This window comes from Phycodurus eques, chromosome 14 (assembly GCF_024500275.1).
Source record: "Phycodurus eques isolate BA_2022a chromosome 14, UOR_Pequ_1.1, whole genome shotgun sequence".
Classification (NCBI taxonomy): domain Eukaryota; kingdom Metazoa; phylum Chordata; class Actinopteri; order Syngnathiformes; family Syngnathidae; genus Phycodurus; species Phycodurus eques.
The window spans coordinates 7854282-7875477 of record NC_084538.1 but is presented as its reverse complement, the minus strand read 5'-3'; the positions used below and the strand labels follow the sequence as shown (position 1 = coordinate 7875477).

At 42.5% G+C, this 21196-nt stretch overlaps 1 protein-coding gene across 5 annotated transcripts in view; it reads left to right on the top strand.

The window, feature by feature from the left end:
* Window positions 1–1744: 1744 nt before the first annotated feature.
* qkia (QKI, KH domain containing, RNA binding a) overlaps window positions 1745–21196 on the top strand; it is an 88567-nt gene continuing 69115 nt past the window's right edge. For all 5 annotated transcript variants that reach the window (XM_061697292.1, XM_061697291.1, XM_061697289.1 and 2 more), the window contains exon 1: window positions 1745–2230. In XM_061697292.1, the coding sequence (XP_061553276.1) occupies window positions 2086–2230 (145 nt within the window). In that variant the 5' untranslated portion in view covers window positions 1745–2085. The remainder of the gene's footprint in view (window positions 2231–21196) is intronic.

The following is a 21196-nucleotide window of genomic DNA, read 5'->3' as shown; positions in this document are numbered from 1 at the left end:
CGCTATATGTAGAATGTCACGTGACCAAATCTGGACAACAGGTTAGTGGACTTCCTGTTTATGCTAAGCTAACAAGCATGACTACGGTTTGATAACATGATTGTTTGAAGCCGAACTTGCAGAAATTTTGTTTTCTTTGTGGATGGGGTCTTAGGACAAAATTTAATTCATTTATACAAATATGAGATTATGTATGTGAACATGAGCGAAGCCTGAACACACTATTGTCATCTTTGGTGGCTCTGTGTTGACATCTTGTGTTGACAAAATAAATCATAGATCATGGATATTGCGCTGTCTGCTAGCCAAAGCTTAATTTCTTCGGCGATATTTTCTAATGACTGTCCAAGACTACGAATTGCAAGCACGGTTTATTACATTGTCTACGAAGACAAATTGGAGGCTTAAAAAAAAACAAAAAAAAAACAGATAAGATAACAGTTATATTACTGTAGTTTTCCTTGTAAGTAGCCAACTGAAGTGATAAGATAACACAAGAAACATAGGATAACAAAAGATAATGTTTCATGATTGTTTTATGTTTAGAATGTTTAACAGTAGTTATGTTGGCAAAATTGTTTTTAAGCATGTCTTTGTGTGCTCCTCTAGGCAAACAAAGTGCAGAGAAGTACAGGGTGGGCCAAAAGTAGGTACCGGTACATATATATATATATATATATATATATATATATATATATATATATATATTATTTTTCCAATTAATTTGGAAGGAAGCGGGAAGAGGCTCACTGCCACTTTTAGGGTATTCACCAGGTCAACACACATCCGAATTTGAAAGCTTAACCCTTGTTTAAAACCCTAACGCTGGCTTGAAACCATGATCCGAAATATTAACCACAAACCATATTTTGAAACCTTACTAAGAAAGATTAACCCTGGCTTGAATGTTTTGAAACCCATCTTTGAAACCCTAATCCTGTCTTGAAACCCGATAGAGGCCTTTTTTCAAGGTATTTGTACTCGTGAAGGCTGTCGATACCAGCTACCGAAATTTAAGGCAAAATATATATCTGACGTTGAGCAAGTCCTCCTCGCCAGTAGTTGGCGCTACATTGTGGCGGTTTGACGCATATGGTGAATCCTCATGTGCATCAAGAAAGAAAGAAAAGTATTTCTTCACAATTATCTGTCATTGTGTTAATTGACATTTTACGTATTAAAAGTACTAGTACCTTGAAAACTTTATTTTGAAACTCTGAACCTTCCACCAAACCAAACCTATTTTGGAACCCCAACCTATGCTTGACTACTGCTATAAACTAACAGAGTTCATTTGGGGAGAATTGATTGAAATTGATACAGATGGGAAATATTGTGGTGTTGGGTGTCACACTATTCAGGAAAGTTTTGAGGAATGTTGCAATGTTTAAGTAGGACATTTCGAGCTTTTCACGAGATAACATTTTGTTAAATAAGTGTAATTGTAAGGAATAAGTGTAATTGTAATAAAAACGTTTTTAAAGGGTAAACAGTACCAAATTTTGGCCCCTCCTTTATATTTTTTTGTTGACACTTCAGGGGTATGCTGTGCATTCCTGCGCAGCACGCGCGATTGGCCCTCGTTCCTATCAATCATTCCTCACCACGAGCAAGTCCCGCCTCTATGGGCCCAGCTGCGGATCCTCATTGGCTGTCCCATTAGCCCAATGAAAGTACACTGACCAATCGTCGGCGAGGAAGGACGGACCCGTTCCGGCGGAACAGTCCCTCGCGCCGACAGTGGAGGAATCGAACGTCCCCGAGCGAGCGAGCGAGCGCACGCAGTCTCCACGAGCCAAAGGAAATAACGCTTTGGGTTTTGTTTTGATTTTTTTTTTTGCCTCTTCCGCCGCTCAAACGAGACGAACACACCGAACCTTCAACAATTCGGGAACCGGGGGGCTATTCCAGAGTATTGTGCTCACGAGGAGAGAAGGGAAGCGAAGGCAAGGGAGCCGCAAGTTTTTTTTTCTTTTTTTTCTTTTTCCCTTTCTGTCTTTTCTTCGTTTCACCCCCTTACTCGCCCCCGAAAAGAAGGATTCTGTGTTCGGCGGTGCTTCGTGTTCCGCTCTCCCCGCCGCAAAGATGATGGTCGGAGAGGTCGAAGTGAAGGAGCGACCGAGGCCGAGTCCCGACTATTTGATGCAATTGTTGAACGAGAAGAAGCTCATGACCAGTCTGCCCAATCTCTGCGGCATCTTCACGCACCTCGAGCGGCTTCTCGATGAAGGTAAGCGGCGTGGTGGTTGTGCTACCGGGGAGGCAGGCAGGCGACGTCCGGCGTCCGCACCTCTTCGGCCGGGTGACCACGCAGCGTACACTCACCTCGTATTAACCATACGTCCCCCCGTTTATTTATTTTTTTTAATACCAGAATTGCAACACGTTCTCAAGAAATATCGCCAGTGTGTGGTGTTTATCCAAGAGGCTGAGATGAGTACTGTTGACTTTGTGACAAGACCAAAACTTTCTCGCACTCGGGTTGAAAGACTTTTAAACAACACGCCACCCTCCGCGTGATGTGACTCAACAAGCCCTCCAGAGTTAGTTTAACGTGAAGTTTGGGCCGCTTAAGAAGATGGTGGTACTGATTGAGCCGGGGCCCTGCTTGCACATGTTCCACTAGTTTTAGCTTTCGGGGGACTAGCCACATTTTCAAGCTAACCACGACACTCGACCACTCTACCTAAACTTAGCTACTTTTTTAAAAACATTTTTTTTTATTTCATTATATTTTTTAAATTAAACTCGTCACAACAGGCAATGCGAGCCACATTGGGCCCCAAGTGTTCTACTTGTTCTTCGGAGTTGTTCGGAAGGTCGGTAGAGTTGTTGCCCAGCGGGCGAGCTCCAGCCGCGGAGGAATGTTGTGTGCGTCTTGGCCAAACAATGGCCAGTCCAAGCCTCCATAACTTCTCCTTTGTCTCTCTACCCTCATTCGTCCTCTAACTACGATTTCAAATGAAACCAAGCAAGGCTTTCACTTCTGTTTTTATTTCTTCCATTTAGTTACGCTGGTTGTCGAAATAAAAATTACCGCCCTTACGTCGCTTTTTTGGTGTGTGTCGTACTAAAACATGCCTGGCTGCTATCTTGGCTAGTTGTTGTGCTATTTTCTGTTTTTTTTTTTTTTTTTGGGATCATTGCCCCCTCAATGTCGGTAGTATCAACAACCTAAACTGGTGTGAGAGGCAGGGCGGCGCGGGTTTTATGTAACCGAGCTGGGGACACTAGAGAGCGCCACAGCCGCCTCGTGAGTGAAGCACAACGCTGGACTTTGACACTTGGAATTAGAACTGCTTCACGTTCTCGCACGATATAAATACACAAAATCGTCTTAGTGTTTTCTTCCTTTTATTGTGTACGCCACCGAGCACAGAAACCACACACCATATTTTCGTAGTTTCGGATTGCGCAGGTGCCAGAGTATGTTGCTGCTAAACCGGTCTGCACAGATTTCTCGTCTCCCTGAAAGACGGATGATAATCAAAAGTTATAGAAGTGGACCTTCTGGGGGGGTAATGCTTGAATGCATGTGTTGTGCAATGTAACAAGGTTAATACTGCCTTCCTTCAAAGTACGACAGCATAGAAAGCTTTGACTTTACCTGAATGTTTTTGGCCAGGACCCTCGAAATTAAAAACCTTTCTACGGTCTCATGCACAAACAAAATTAAATAGTATGCATTAGGAAGTACAAGTTATCACTGCAGTCCTAAAATGTTCAGAGACAAAGGTATAAGCTTAGTTGTTTTGAGTTTTTGTTACCTGTAAGTATGATTATTATTATAATTTTTTTGAGTCATTGATGGAGTCGTGGTGCACTTGCCTGACTCCCATTTAGGCAGCATGAATTGTTGTCTTTCTCTATGTGCCCTGCGATTGACTGCTGATCAGTCCAGTCCCGAAGTCAGCCAGGATAGGTTCGAGCTCCCAATGATCCAGAACAGGATAAGTGTTATGGAGAATAGATGGATGATCTTGTGTGGTTTGTTACCAACTTTACTTAGAAAGTTACCATTGAGAGAGAATCAAGCGTCGAATCGGTAAAATTTTGGCGATGAGCCGAAACTCGCACATAACTCTTGATAAGTTGTCTACGGATTTGATTCAGTTTGCCAACGAGTTACAGTATGAGCCTAAAGAATGACTAAAGATACTGGCTTCCAGATGCACACTTTTGGATTTTGGCAAAAAACAAACCTACTTTTACTCAAATCAAGAAATACTGGCTATACTTTGACCATTTTATTAGTATAGTGATACTTGGAAGTGTTTATATACATATATGTTCCAATTATATACATATATATTCCAATTATTATTATTATTGTTGGAGACTAAAACAACAGAACGTTGTCTGTACATGGTGTTGTTGTATGAAGTTGGCCTAGTGTCCCCAGTTGTTCCCACTATGGCCCAAATATTATACTGTTATCTGACCCCCCCCCCAAAAAAAGTACCATGAACAATCTGGATCACTCTCAGGCAGTTAGCACAAGGAGGGGTGCAGACCTCCCATGTTCTATTTCTTGAGAAACAGATGACTGTCCAGATGTGGCTCATAATTTCCCGGACTCAGCCTCCTACTAAGAATCTAAAACCTCCCAAATCCGTCAGGTAGTTGTTGCAAAGAGTTCTTCTTTGGTCTTGACCCTGTCCTCTTGAACAACTTTGAAGTATTGGTGTCTGCTGGTAGTTGAGCAGCAAAGTATACAAGTTTGATCTGAGTTTTACAACCCGATTATATTGTTAGAGGAACAAAATGCACAAAAAGTTTTCCTCAACCATGTTCAAGAAATAAATGATGCCACATTTGTGACTCTCAAGCCTTACTTTCACCCCCCTTGATCTGTGCTGAAGTTTAGGAGGGGTTTCCACAGCACCGGGCCAAATATTACCCCAGCGCCAGAAATTGCGTGTGCACGCTATGAAAGTCACCCCACTGCTGAGGAGGCCGGAGCGTCTTGATCCCGTTAGGGGTTGTTTGCTTTTCTTGCCCCCGTCGTCGGGTCGGGGGCTTGCCGGCCTGGTGTGACTTGCAGGGATTCGATCACAAGCCACGGCTATGATGTAAGGGGGACCCCGCCCATGGTGAAACGATAAGGTATTTTTTTAAATATTAGAGCACCAACCAGTTCACCACTTACAGCTAAATCCTATGGATATTTTTTCTGAAAGTGTCAGTCTGAATGTATGCTAGGCTGACAGCTGTGTGAATTCCCCTGCCTCGCCAGGCCAATTTTTTTAGTGCATGCCTCCACAGCTGCTACTATGACGAGGGGAGGAAAGCAGACCCCGCTTTGGTGTCCCTCCTATCCCGCTCTAGTGGACGCTCGTCCATGCGCACCCATTTTGTTGCTGACATGTATGTGATGCCTCAAGGTCATTGTGGCAGATTGACAGCCCCGTGCTCCCCCTTTGAAAGGGCCCCCTTCTCCCTGCGTTTCAGTTGTTCATCTCCCCAAGGTGACACCTTCTATGGAAGTTTTTTTTATTTATCATTACAACCTGCCAGCCGAGAAGCAGCTTCAATTCACTATATTTTCACTTGGCAGGAGAAGACAGCCCATATAACAGGCAGAAATGTTGGGAAGAGCAGGATGCTGTAAGTTAGCAAAACATAAGGGAGAAGACTCACATTGATATTGATTTGTTTAATCAAGCAAACCACACCCCAGGGGCTTTTTTTTTTTAGATTTGTTTGTTTAATAGATTGTACAGGCCATTGTCAACTCGCACAACAGGCCGCTGCAGCGCAATGTTCGCCTTTGCATTTTCACTTTTGTGTCTGCTTGTTTTTTTTCTGACTTTCCCTAGGGGAGCTGTCAGCAATTAGAGGACAAAGGGTCCCCTGTCCACCACGAAGCCTTTTGATGGAGACTGTTCCTTCGGGAATGTTTGTTTAGAGACTTGGACAAACGGGCAATGTTCTACTTAATCCAATACTTTAGTGTTATAAACTTGTCCCTTAGTCCCATCATCTGGCTCCAACCTAGTTGTTGTTTTCTACATCTCGATTGAGTGAGCACATTTTCTAGGTTAACTGTGTGTATTCGGCACAGGACGAGACCCGCTCTGACCTCTGACACACAATCAATGCAGTATCTATTATGATAGAGCACCGCACTGCTTAGTGCATCGGTAGACGCTGACAAAATGAGTCAATCGGGGGTGTTTTGCCTTGCCGTCATCGCAAAGTTGAAACCTGTTTTATCCGCCATCAAGCCCCCTTTCCCCCTCCCCCGCATCCTTTCCCCAAGCACCACTTTATAAGATGGGATTTAATTAACGAGAGCCATTCTGTGCGCCGGTTTGCTGAGCCGGAGCTGCCATTGAGGAAGTCGAATATGGAGGCTTTGTGCTGCTCTCGTTCTGGCTGCTTGTGTTGCCTTGTTACCAGTATTTCTCAAAGTGTGGTGCAGAAGAAAACCTTAGTGGCCTGTGGCCTTCCTAACCCGAAGTAGTTCGTAAGTTGGATTTTAAAAAGCTGCAGACTTTAATCCACCGTAAAGTTAATAAATTAGGTAACATTCTAGCACACAAGTATGATTGTTAATAGTAAAAAAAAACATGTAGCAAACCTTTGCTTTGACTTCCTTTTTAAATTCTTCTATCATGGTTTCTGTTTTCCTTTTTTACTTTTCACTGTTTCCCTTGTGGAAGCGTGTATACATAAAACCAAAGTAAACCCAATAAAAAGAATATATTGACTAGAAAGAAAGACAGCAATTGTCATCCCAGATTCCGGTCTCTCTTTCTGCTTTAGGACTCCATTGCCCTTGGAATTTCAGGTCAATTTTCCGCATTATAGGATTTCTAAACCATTCCAAGTTCAGTTGGATAACAGTATGCTGTTGAGTACTAAGCAGGGCCTGTTGTTTCTTTGCCTATTTGGAAACCATGCACAAAACAAGAGCAGGCGTTCTGTTTTCTGAAACAGAAAATCAATATGACACATTTGCTACGATTTAGTGTAATTAAAATATAGTTGGTACTGGTAAAGACAGGACTGCATTTTGCCCTCGCCTTCGGGGTCTGAGCTTCACCACATGGCCCGGTTGAGCTCCGGCCCGTCATCACTGACCCTAAACCCTGGCCCCAGTTGCACCCTCAGCCCCGGCATCAGCAATGGCCCCTCCCAGCGGGTGCTATGTGATAAAGTCATCCGACATCAGCTCCGGGCTCTTATCTCGGGCTTCAATCCCACGAGTGCCGGGGCCTCCTTATCACCGCCGCCTCTGCTCGGCCGCCTCCTGTCTCTGAGCGTCATTCAGACTGCCTGGCTTACTATCTAGCGTCGCCGTCATCTAACTTTGTCCTGCTTTAAGCGTAACAACTATCAGGCTAACTCTCTGCACAGGAATTTGAAGTAAATGTTGTGATCATCCGTCTGTCTAATATTGCTACAAGAGTACAACTTGTATTTACGCCTTAACCACAATCCCCAGATCCACCTTCTGCCCCTGGCTCACGTTATGTCAACATAAAAAAAAAATAATAAAAAAAATATTGTTCCGTTTTTTTTTGCGTCTCATTGCAAAAACACCTACAGGAAATTACACAATGTGAGACTCAGGAGAAGTTGTGGTTTGTTTTCCCTCTTTCAAGATGGGCTGGAGACAGCCAGCTGTGTGACAAGCGACTCCTGTTCTCCGCCCGCCCTCTCGCACCGAGGCGGTGTCGTCGCTAGGATTTTCTTTTTGAGTCATTAAGATTTCATAATGAAGCGACCCCTCCTCCACCGGTTTGTTTGTCTATGCTATCTGGTGTTCAAGTTGTTTATTCTTGGAACTACTGGGACCACCTTCCCACATTCATTTCTTTATAGTCACTCCCCTAAAATCTTCATCTAACATTGTTTCTTTTTAAGTCACAAAGAGACTAGTGTGTAACAATTCAGTAAAACATGAATCACACTATTTGGCCCTGCTTCCTGCCTCCTCCCCTTTTATCCCAGAAACGAGGCATGGGGGAAAAAATAACTGAATGCTCACTCTTGTCTCGTTGTTACCCGCCCACACTGGCTGCATTAATTTTCTCCGTGTCCTTTCGGTGGAGGACTAGGAAACGAGTTTTGGCAACCAGCTAAGGAATTTCTGCTTAACCTCGTGCATATTTGTTTGTTTTGCACAGCTGCGCTCTCTTCCGTGACAGGTTTCTCTTTGGATTTTTAATGTACGCTGAAATATATGTGTGGTGTTTCACAGCATGTCAACTCCTAGCTACTTAAAAGTCCACTAATGGTTTTACATTTTTACATTGGCAGATACTTTCGATGTGAATCTCACTTCATCCCGGTCCTGACCCTATATTACTTTGGCCTCTCTGTGGTTTGGAAGCCTTTGCTGTTGTGTCTCACTTGCTTTCAGCTGGCCGATAAATCAAAGATGAATAATTTACCTGTCCTCTGCCGCTCGTGTTGTTTCTTTGAGGCCTGGTGAGAGCATGCAGGGCTGAAGTCACCTTCTTCCACGGGGGGCCACTGAACGTGCATCAGTTTGATTCCTCTGAAGCTCGTTGTCATCCGAATATGAAGCGCTGCACACTAACCTTGCTGTCAGCTGGTTGTCTCAAATCTGTGAGACTGCGTCACATCTCATGTTTTTCTGCTCGGGGCTATCCGTTGCTTTACTTTCGATGCAATTGGTACCGCTGTCAGTCCAATTTTGCCATCAATCAAGATCATAAACTCAGTCAATACTATATGTTTTTGCTTTAATCAAAGCCTGCCCAGGTTTCTTTGACTGTATTTGGATTTACTAATAACATTCCATGCTTGGATTAACCCAAAACCCTCAGACTCCCATTGCAATTGTTTTTTAGTCGTTTCCAAACAATAGTCTTGCATCTCCAACTCAAACTGTGTTGTCGCAATTGGAATTTAAAAAATATTTATTTATTTATTTAACTTTACCACAGGCAGTCTCACTTTAACAGCCTTTGTTTCAGCAATGACTGCTTCTCGGCATCGTCTGTTTAGATTTCCCTAGTGTTGTTCTGAATGAAATTGATATAGTGTGTGAAAGTCTTTCGAGCATAACTGCCACCTTGGAAATGGCTCTTCAGCGTCGAGGACGACTGACTGACTACCCGCAGTTCTTAGAAAGCCAGGAATTGACAGCATTGTTTGGTTCAGTCCAGGCCAATGAGCCAGTCAGCATGAAGGTGGAGTTGTTACTTTTTTCTTCTTCACTGTAGTGCTGTAGTAGTATCTCTTGGGATTGGACTAGATACCCATGTTCATTTTGGATAATGCTGTGCTTATAAAAATAAGCATGGTCATAAAAGGTATGGTTTTGAATGCAAGAGCTTCTAAAATGTTCCTGGGTCACTGGACAAACATTCTATTAGACATGCTCAAAAAGTTCATGCACTGTAGGTGTAATGGTCAGGATTCCCAATGCTTTGGCCCATGTAATTCATCTGCAAGGCTTTGATTAAGATGCTTGTTAAATAGTCCAGCATTTATTTCTAGATTTGTGGCAGTGTAACACCTGCACCACCACACACCGCTTACAGTGGTCGCCAGAGGGAAGCGTGTGCAGATTTTCTCCCATTGCACACACTTTGTTCACTTAGGTAATTAATCCACTGTCCCGCCCGTACAGTACTTAGTCAGCAATGTTTCAGTGGCAGCAACACAGGGTCTTCTCTGCCTCAGCGATGGCAGCAAAGCACAGGCATGTTATCTTTTACACCAGTTCTTATTGCGCCCCGTGCTAAACAACATGCTCATAGCATTAAAATTCGTGTACGACACGTTCCAAAACTGACCACGCAAGGGTTACGCAAAGGTAGATTTACACCTAAATAATAAGATTTTTTTTCTCCATTTGCGTTGTTGAGTAGTTTGAACGGAAGATGACAAAATATTCACTGTTGACATGGACACCAGTTGCTTCCTGGAAGATATCGTTTAAATGCTTTGTCGAAGTAGTGGTGCCATTAATGTACATTTTGCAGGAGAAATACTATAAAAGTTTTCCCATTTGTACCATGGTTTACCTGACGGATTCGCACATGACCAAACAGAATGCTTAACACACATACACATCACACTGTCGTTTTCAAATTCTGTGTTTTCAGGCTACCAAAAAACCGAAAGCATTTTCCATCCGTTATCGGTTAAAAACTGCAAAGATGGCAGTTTTATCTCTGAACTGCTGTTGCGTCTCGCTGTTTGTCGTCATGAGGTCTGCCCGTCCTTATCAACGCAGTAGTTGGGGGTGGTGGGGTGTTATAGTGCCAGAAAAAACAAAGGAAGGTTTTGTACGATGAGGCATTAATTGGAAAAACAAAGAGCATATTTAGCACCGTTTGTGACATCGAAAGAAAAGCCAATTTCTGCTACTCTTTATGAAAGGGTTAGTTAGCCCAAGTTACTCAGTTGATGGGTTGTTCTCACTGAAAGGAGGAAGGGCGTGTCAGGCGAAGGAAGATAGTCAGTATTATAAAGAACAGTGGGGTGGTGGTGGTTGTGGTTGTTGAGGGAGGAAGAATTCCTCCCATGTGATGTGAATGAGGTCATCTTGTTAGCTATGGGGAAGGTTATTGACCCCATGCTCAGCTCCACACGCCACCCCCTAGTCCCAGCCTTCCTCCCCTCTACCAATGACAGAGACACAATGGGCTTTTTTGTGTATTACTAGGACAGACACACACTGCAGTGGGTCCCTGCACACAAGTGATGTCTATCTACCAGAGCCCGGCACGTCACTGCGCAACTCAGTTGAACCATCACCAGTTCACGTCTCCAAAAGCGGGGTACACACGTGCAGATTCTTAGACACCACACGTGTTAAGGGGGAAAAAATAGCATTAGGGTTATTAGTGTGTGCTTACTGCTCTTTTCGTGGGTTGTATACGCGATGACCAACACAGCACACATCCATATCTCCTCCGACAATTGCGAGTCTCCTCCCACAAACCAGAGATCTGGTATAGTACCAAGGCTGACCTGTGAGTGGCAGCGTGGTGCCACATGGCATCCAGACTGCTGGAAAACACCAGAAAAGACAAACTTTAGTATGGACTGCCCTTGATTATATCTGCTCCAGACTGTTTGGTGTAAATATTTCCTTGGAGGTGCATGTTAGGACAAGCTACATATAAAGATATTCTGTCGGATAAAAGTGGTGGGTTTATTTTTTATGACACTGGAAGATTTCTGTAGAGCTGGACAAAAGTACTCGGACACTAGGGATGCAATACTACTCGGCAAAACAGTGGGGCATTTATTTGGGAACGTTTGCAACCCTTTCCCGTGGTTGATGTAGTCACTTATTTTTTTTAACACGTTTGTATGTTTTAACTTGTGAGTGCTCGATAAATAAAGTTGAGTTGTTGTTCATATTTTATACTACTGTATTGCCATCTGTGTACAATTGAAGAATAACAGGTCGTTAACCATTAAAGAGTTTTTTAACTTGAATTAAGTTATTGTTCAGTACACTACTAAAGTAAATTTTTGCTGACAAGGGAGAATTTGGAGAAAGAAAAAAAGTTGTTCTCTTTATGCACAAAACGCACCAAAAATGTCCCAAAACGAGGGTTCGCTGTCCCATGCTAAACCCTAATGTTCACCCTGCTTCATGGGGGAGGGCAGTTGAAAGGCGCTGGAAAAACAAAACTTTTGGCAGGTCTAGTTCAGACTGCCTTTGATTACATCTGTTCCAGACTGTCTACTGTAAATATTTCCTTGGAGATGCATGTTAGGAAAAGCTATAGTTAAATGATTCTGTCATATACAATTTAAATGTTTACTTTTTCATGACACTGAAAGAGTCTGTAACAAAAGGGGTCCTGCCTTACATGAGCCTGTTTACTTCATACGGTGTCTATTTGCCTCAGACAAAATGTTGTAAAAAGCCAAATTAAAGACAAAACGCAGGTTAATCCTTTGGTGCTAGCAGAAATGAGGTTTTGCGTTGTGAGCTGCCAGCACATTTGATGTGCTAATTTCATATTTTGATGACATTTAAGGCACATTTTGAAACAATTTTGCATCGAGATTCCACTGTAGCGACACAAAAAAAACTGTTGTCAAGAGAGAGGTACATGCAGCCAGTGATGGCGCCTCGCTAAAGGCTAGACAGGTTTTGCTAGTGCAAGCTGTCAAGGTGCCAGATGCTGTCGACACCTTAAGGTGCTAAAGTCTTTCTGGAGATGGACTTGTCTCTTTGTCTTGCTGTCACCTCTTATCCGTCTTTCTCCCCCATCACCTTCTTCTAGATTGTATTTACTCTGTCATGTTGACGTGCCTCCCATGCCTTTACTTTCTAGAACCTGTTGGTGGGCACTGTACCACTCCACACATGGCATGTTCCGTCCTTGTCATCATGTTTTCCAATTCAGACAATCACAGTCCCAAGAAGATGACAAATTTTCCTGGTTTTGTCTTTGTTTTAAAATTTATACGTTAACCATAATGGCTTGCATCCCCTCTTCCTTCCTCTGTCTCTTCATCTCTTCTTCTGCATTTCATTTTGCCCTCTTTCTTCCATATGTTTTATTTTTGCAACCCCCTTTTCTCCACTTGTGTGCGAGATATTTCGCCCCGAGGTGCCTTCGCCATGTCCATGTGAGGACCAGTGGTGACGTTAAAGGCCCGCAACGTGGCCTGTCGTTTCGCATCAGCCAAAGCGCTCGCCCGCCTGTGCTCCGGGATGCTAGGGATGCGCGTGGCTCTTGACACACTCGCAGGCTTAAATGTTGCTCGAGAACAACACGCTGTCTGGTATCTTGTGTGCAGGCTCCTTCTCGGATTCGCAAAGCCCTTGTGTGCAAATACTTGGTGAAAGCTTCAGCATGAAAATTTTTTATTTTTTCATCGTGTCTTTTTTTTTTACTTTATAACTGTTCTTTGACCCCTTCTACAAGACAAAACTGATCCACCAGAGTAAAAATATGAATTCCATTGAGCGAGAAAACTGTACGACAACAGACAGTCAATTGAATGAGAACACTTTTGAGACATAAAGACATTGAGAAAAACAGTCAATGAGCAATAAAGGGTTGCTAGTTATCTGGTAATGCCGGGACAATTATTTTTTTTGACAATTGTGCAAAAAGATGCAGTCCTCGAGCACTTAGAGCAGTTCGAATGGCTAATCTCGCAATAGTCCGGTGCAATGACCATTGTGCAAAGTGCACGAGGAAGCTGTTGGAATGTCTACTAGTTCTAGTTTGCATTGATCGGTAGCGTCTACCTGAGGGAAGGAGCCGGAAGAGCCAGTGACTGGGATGTGGAGGGTCCGAGAGGATTTTGCACGCTCTTGTCTTAGTTCTGGCAGTGTGCAAGTCCTCAAGGGTTGGTAGGGGGGTACCGACAATACTTTCAGCAGTTTTGATTGTCCGTTGCAGTCGGAGTTTGTCCTTTATTGTAGCAGCACCAAACCAGACTGTGATGGAAGAACACAGGACTGATTCGATGACCGCTGTGTAGAACTGCTTCAGCAGCTCCCGTGGCAGGCCGTGCTTTCTCAGAAGCCGCAAGAAGTACATCCTCTGCTGGGCCTTTTTGAGGACGGAGTTGGTGCTGATCGCCCACTTCAGGTACTGAGAGACTGGAACTTGAAGGTCTCGACGGTTGACACAAGGCAGCTGGACAGCGTGAGGAGCAGCTGTGGCGAAGGATGCCTCCTGAAGTCCACGATCATCTCTACAGTCTTGAGCGTGTTCAGATCCAGATTTTGTCAGCCGCACCACAGCTCCAGCCGCTCCACTTCCTGTCGATATGCAGACTCGTCACCGACCTTGATGAGGCCGATGACAATGGTGTCATCTGCAAACTTCAGGAGTTTGACAGCCGGGTGCGTTGAGGTGCAGTCGTTCGTGTAGAGAGAGAAGAGCAGGGACAAGCGACAATGATGACTTCTACAACATTCGAAGGAAATTAGAATGTCCAAACACTGAACTATTTTTAGAACAGCCCCATGGGCTACTCATTTGGTCCATTGGGGCTACCTGGTACCCGCGGGGACCATGTTAGTGACCCTGTTCTAGGATATTATACCCTAGTTCCAATGTGTGTTATCTCTTAGTCTAGACACTGCGCTACTTGCTTATTAGCATTAGGGATGTCCTGATCCTTTCACGTGATCTAAAATCTGGGTCGATCACATGATTTTCAGTTGCTCAAAATCGGGTGAAAATAATCGGTTTTATTAATTTTCTGACATTTTAAATGGCACAAACTGACAAAATAATCCAAAGGTACAAAGGTCTTGCCAAAGTAGCTAGTAATAGCTTTGCCTTATATTAAACAATGTAACTTTTCGGGGTATTTTTAGTGTGTTGTAACACATACAGACGGGTAATATAAGAACACTCACAGGCATATATTCTTCCTAATCTATTAAAAACGAGTTAAATTGTTTTAACATGACGTTCTTTTTCAATTGTTTTTTAGCGTACTGCAAATGTGTAGCGCCATGCATGCATCGCACCACATTGCTCCTAAGAGGCCAAGGCGCGCTAACCACAAACAACATATACTGTCATTTTCCCCTTGACTGTCTGACATGAAATCAGACATTTTTTTTCCTGTTTTACATCAATTAGGATTTCCAAAATTATTTCTATTTGCTAAATGCTAAATATTTATTGATTATTATTATTCCCCCCCTAATTTTTCATATTATTTTACTTGTTACTAATTAATTTTTTAGTTGTTCTTTCAGGTTACGTTGCGTTTTGGTAGTTGAATAAATAAATAAATGAATAGAACGGTATCGGCAGATACTTAAAATCACAGACTCAGACTCAGGTGCAAAAAAATGTGACTGGGACATCCCTAATTTACGCTTTTTCCAACTACTGTCTTCGTACCGCACTACTAATTGGCTGAGCATATCATAGTCAACACACATGCTAACATTAGTTTACGGATTAGTTCTGAAAGCTGCTGTATTATACTTTAGTATTAGTCTCTGTCTTGGTGCCCTCAGTCTTCTCTCAGATGAAATTATTTTTCACTGTGTTTAGGTTCATTTATTTTGGGGATATTTTTCTCTAAGGCTTAAGTTTGGTGGCCGTAAAAATGTAATAAATAGAGGGGTCCACTGTTAGCAACAGTCCCCGACAAACAAGGTTTTAGAGCTACGACTGGAACAGAATAAGCTCGTTTGCACAGTTGCGTAAGAATACGTCATCACTGGCACAAGAAGGCACACTCAGTTACCGCCATACTTAGTTTTTCAGACATAGCATTTCATATTATTATGTAGTGTGTCAATGTAGAATTATGTCGACATTATTTGGTTCTCTGTATCATAATGTGTAAGGACACGAACAAAGGCTGTAATGCGTGTTTTGACGCCCCAGGACAACTACCTGTTACACTGGAACTTAAAGACAGGAGCTTCAGGCCTCAACAGGCCATGCGTATGTGGGGTGTGGGAGGGAAAAACACAGAGCTAGCTGACACTTGTGATGTACCCTGTTTGTCTTCTGTCTGATTGGGGCCACAAAAATGTCAGCATCCTTACATATGTCACTGGGTGGCGGTTGACATCGCTAATCAGGAACAAATGTCTACCCTTGCAATATCGTGCTGCTTTGTATCCGTCACAAAACACAAGACTTAAAACGAAACAAGTTAGAGGTGCAAGCAGCATCGCTCGCTTTTTGTCTCCGTTTTCTGGCATCAAAGCTTTCGCGTAGTAATCGAGTGACCTCATTCCCTCGTAATGAGAGGGGATGAAGGGAATGCACTCGTTCCTCATTCCGTCATGTTTGCTCACATTCTCAGTGCTGCACTTTTTGGCAGGCTGCTCACGTTATTTGTCGAAGCATTACAATTAAATGTTACCAACCGCTGTCTCAGTGATACCACATTTATGCTACAATGGAATACAGTATAGTGTCACTAGACACTAGAGAAAATTTGTTGTGATCGGACAATCTCAGAATGTTTTGAACACCTGTTTTGATGCAAGTGTTGAATGTGTATGGTTGTAGCTAGGGATACCAGTATAAGTGTTGCCGCCGATCCTCTACGTCTGCACTCTTACTCGTTAAAAAAAAACCTTCAGTATTTGTTTAAAAAAAAAAAAAAAAGCCTCAGCCTTGTGACAAAAAAAAAATGATGCGCAAAATGCGGAGACCCCGGATGGTTAAGCAACTGAAGTTGTACATCAAGCAAGAATGGGAAAGAATTCCACCTAAAAAGCTTCAACAATTTCAGTGTCCTCGGTTCCCAAACGCAGGCATCAAATTCAAAATTAGTTGAATACTTGCAAAAAAACAAGATTCATCAGTTTGAACATTAAATATCTTGACTTTGTTGTGTATTCAATTGAATATAGGTTGAAAAGGATTTGCAAATCATTGTATTCTGTTTTTATTTACATTTTACACACTGTCCCAACTTAATTGGAATTGGGGTTTGTACAATCTATTAAACACTAGTGCCTCTTGAATGGAAAACTGGTGAATTAGTTGCAGATACCTAGACAAACATTTCTGTGTGTCAACCAGATTTTGCGACAACTACCAAACTAATTTCTCCAAAACTTTGTTAGGTGTAAATCCAAACGAAGGGTATGGATTCAAAGAAAAACTCATAAACATTACTTCTCTGGCAGATTCCCACTTTGTAATCTTCATTACAGCCACCGAGAAGTCCGGAGTTGCACAGTATAGACGACGGCTTTTTAAAATGTAGGCTGGGGTGGCGAATGTGAAAAGATGCTCCCCCTTGCACTGTCATTGTGAGGACGGTGGTTTCAGTTGTTGCTGGGGTGCGGACAGGAAGCAGAGTTGTTATCTTCGCCACCTGCATTCACAGTCTGAGCTTTTCCTTCCTCCCCCCCTTCTCGTTTCTCCCTTTGACCGCTCGACCCTTCCGGCCATTGTTGTTCGACCAAGGGGCCCAAACCATGTCCAGTCTTTGTTACAACTGGGATGCATCTAGTCGCTCGGCCTTAGAATTGCACACCACGCTAGACCAAATACTCTTACGGGGTCCATATGGCCCACGGCTGTAGGTTTCCAACCCCTGGCCTAGTGAAAGGAAGTCTCCATTTACAGCGGGCCCTCTCCGTGTTTGTGCCACAGGTCAGAAAACAATGTTTGCTGCTTTAGTTCAACCTACAGAAAATGTAACCACAGTTTGCTCTTCCAATCCCATCACCGCGCATCCTGAGTCTTCATCCTGTTATTCTTCCTGTTCCTTATCACACATTGTCACATCACATGGCGGGGGGGGGCTTACTGCTTGCATCCTGTGCTTTATTTAACATAGCCATTGTGGTCTTTTTCAAAGTGGAAATGCCCGAGGCTGCAGGTTTGTTTCTAGTTGCGTTTGCTTTGTGTGTACATCAACAAGAGCATTGACAGTAGAAGTGGGTTCAAACAAGAAAATGTGTGTAGAGCTTCTCAACTTTAGCCTCACTTTTGTTTGTCTTCCTATTTCAACTGGCAGGTAAAGTTAGTAGATATCATTTTGGAGTAGTAACTAGACTTTACACCGATCTGATCGGTATCAGCCGATAATTAGCATTTTATGCTGATCGGTTTTAATTTCATAATTTGCTGATCCGATCAATGACATCATTGATCAGCTCCGCAAAAGACATTTACTCCGCGTCGCCATCGTGTACGGTCTATTTGAATCCAAAAGCTAGTTTCTTTTTAGCCTTGATGTGGTACTATAAATATCTGACCGCCAATAAAGTTATTTAAAAAAAAAAAAAAACGGCAGTGTGGGACAGACAAACGCGTCTGAGACAGACAACACATAATGCCCGGGATCAGACTACGAGACAAATTTGGTCTTTCACGATTGCTCTATGTCAGACTACTGCAATAAAATCTTGTATTCCGATACCACCACATCCCGTCTTTTATGATCACTGGGCTTTCACACTGGGCAACTAAAACGTGACCGGATACACTCGTTACCATGGCTACGACGACAACATTCGATCGCGTCATGTGTATTATAAGAACAAAATGGGGAAAACGTGTGTTGGTGGTGACCAGTGCTCGGGAGAGGACGTTCATTTAAGGCTTGAGGTATGTTCACGTACTTTTAATGATACGCCTCCCGAGCAGACAACAAAACCTTTATGAAGCCTAACAAGCTAGTGCGAGCACTAACGGTTGTAAGCGAATATGCAGACGTTCTGTCGAATCATGCTCTAAAGTTTTGGTGTCCAAGTAAATTAATTACAATAAAATAATTTAATTACAGTAAGTTAGCTCCCATTATTTCTGTCATGTTGTAATGTTGGTTTGACCTGACAGATTAGAATACATGACCTGACTAGAGCAGTGATTTCCAACCTTTATTGAGCCAAGGCACCTATTTTACAATTGAAAAATCTCACGGCACACCAACAAACAAAAATGTCACAAAAAGTGGATACATTATTTACTCTATGTACTTCCTGCCATCTAATAGAAGAGCATTTATTTGTTCTGTCACTGTGCCTCACTGGCATGAACAGATAAACAAAGATACATCACTGATTGCAAATATAATTTTGGAGAAATTAAGTACACAAGTATATACAGTAAATGAACAAGTCATTTAAATAGACACATTGCTCCATCTTGTGATCGGTTATGTTTTTTTAAAACTCTCTGATCGGCCCCAAAAATCCTGACTGTGGAAAGCCTAGTAGTAACAATTCAAAAGCACTATTATTTTACACGTGTCTGAGGTGAAATGACAACTACTCTAGTTACAAGTCTTACAGACTACATACAATTCCCCTGTAGCTGACTCGCATAGAAATAAATGATCTATATGCAATGTTTTTCAGGAGGAGGCCTGAGTTTGCATTTGTTGTGCGTTACCGTTTGAGCTGAGCTGCGTGTTTTGGCAACTGATAAAGGTGCACCGAGGATATACAGTATGTGCTGCATTTTCTGAACACGTCAGCCTGAACTGAATTAGTTCTGTTCAAATTTACAGTGTAATTATGAAGGAAGTAAGAGTAGCAATTTTTCAGGAAACGTGAAAGTGAAGTCGTCCTCTGATTGTTTGGATTTTGAAACTATTTTCCCATAGGAAATAATCAGTTGGTGGCCAATCTGTTATGTTAATGTTAATATTAATTAGTGTTAAACGGTAGCGTAGTCCAAAGGGGATTTTTTTTTGCAAATGTTCTTCACACGTCTCACGTTTTCTTGTTTCACGAATGAAGAAATTATGGCGGTCCATCTTTTGCAGTTAAAAAAAGCCAGAGAAAAAACAAAAGGCACACCCCAAATGTTTTGAGGCTTCCTTTACGCTGGTATTTGTTAGGGCTTGAGTATTTTCATACTTAAAGTTTAAATGCAACTTTAGAGGCATACATCTCAAGAAGATTTTGGTTGGATTCAAAATTCAGCTTCTAATTCCACTAAAATTGTATGAGAATGTAAAGGTCAAAGAACTGCAGGGACGTGTAATTCTGGGAGGCTTAAAACGTCGAACCCAACACCCTCGTCCCTCCTGCAACGGGAAATAATGGTTGTCGCCTTTTTCGGCAGATAGTATGATGTCACAGTTCAGTGTTGAGACGGCTTTCCCTGACAGTTTTACCTCAGTCTATGGCAGACCCCAACTGAGTCCATGAAACTGGCATTCCTATGGCTCATTGAGCTGCCTGCCTCCTTCATTGCCAGAACTCAACCCCCATAGAGTGTGCACATCATCAAATGTGATGAGTGCTAATTTTAGTGTGCGGTCTTGATGGCAAGGCTCTTGTTTTGTTGCTGAGAACAGTAATGTGAGTGGCAAAGAGAGTGTTTTTTTAAAATTATTTTTAGAGGCATTGGAAATATTATATACACTAGACATGCACTTATTTCCAATAAAGGCTCATTTGTGCAGTTTCTTGAGAGGAATACACATCGTTTTCAGTTTCCACTGCTCTTAAATGTCATTTTTTTCAGCGCTATCCTTGCTGTATTTCACCATGTCGTGTTTGTCTTTCATCATCTTTGCCTTGCCTCCAGTGCCTCTCCTTGTCTGTCTGCTTGGCTTTGTTTAATCAGCACACCGACAAAGCCATGGCACACTGCTGTAGCGCAGTCACAATCTGACAATCCGGGTACCTTTTCACTTTCTCATCCCGCATGCATTCACACTGACACTCACAGAAATTGTGCATTTGCTACAGCCTATGATTAATGACTTTGCAGATTGCTCTTCTGGGCCAGGCCATCACACCCACACACTACACTGCTTTTCGAAGACGTTCTCTCTGCGGGCCAGTCACAGGCGAGCAAATTGTCGACGCCCGACGTCTTGATGTTTACAACTCAATCCAATTCATCCAATTTCACATAGACTTTGATGGATGAGTATTCCAACCGAGCGTTCCCTGATTTGGTTTCATTTCACACATTATGTAGAAAATCCAAACGAACCAAAATGCGTCACAACAAACGATGTGAGATTGTTTTCTTCTCTTATGGGTTGCAAGACTGTAAACGGGTAGGTTTGGTGTATAATCATGATTTAAACAGCCAATGGGGCTGCAACGGTGAATCGAATAACTCGATTTTGCTGACAGACTAAAGTCAAAGCAAAATCTCTGCCTCGAAGCTTCGTACTGATAATTTGTCCACATGGACTATTACTCAGAATCATGCACCTCTCTGTGTAGAAACTAATTTGTAATTTGTAGAAATAGAAGTTGGGCCGATGGCAACAAGCCAAGAAGAAAGAGTCCGTAAAAGACAGAATTTTCATAGTTTGGGATAAGTTCTCTGCAATATGTGCCAGAACATTCATATAATCGCTAACACAAGATAACGTATCGATATTAGCTAATTTGATATACCCTACCATCGCTAGTTAAAACATTTTAATACCCAAGCATGTGGTCAAGGACAGACACAGCCGACGGTGCACTTTCAATCGATTTATTGAACAAATGGTAAGAAAACAAATGCATTCATACACGAGGGACAGCTATGCAATCAATATGCAGACTGACTTATTGGTTAGCCACTTAACAGCCAGCGAACTCTCCAAGTGGTCAAAAATAACTGCACCTCAGATGCATATGTTAGTATGTTTAATTACGCAAAATCTCTCTTTATCCAATTACTCGAATAATCAATGGGATAATCGGTAGAATAATGGATTCCAGAAATCAAAGATCTCTGTGAGAAAGAGGCTATAATAGAAATCAGATGGCTGTCCTTGTCTTGATCTGTTTTCCTTCAGTTTCTGTGTCACCAGACTCACAATG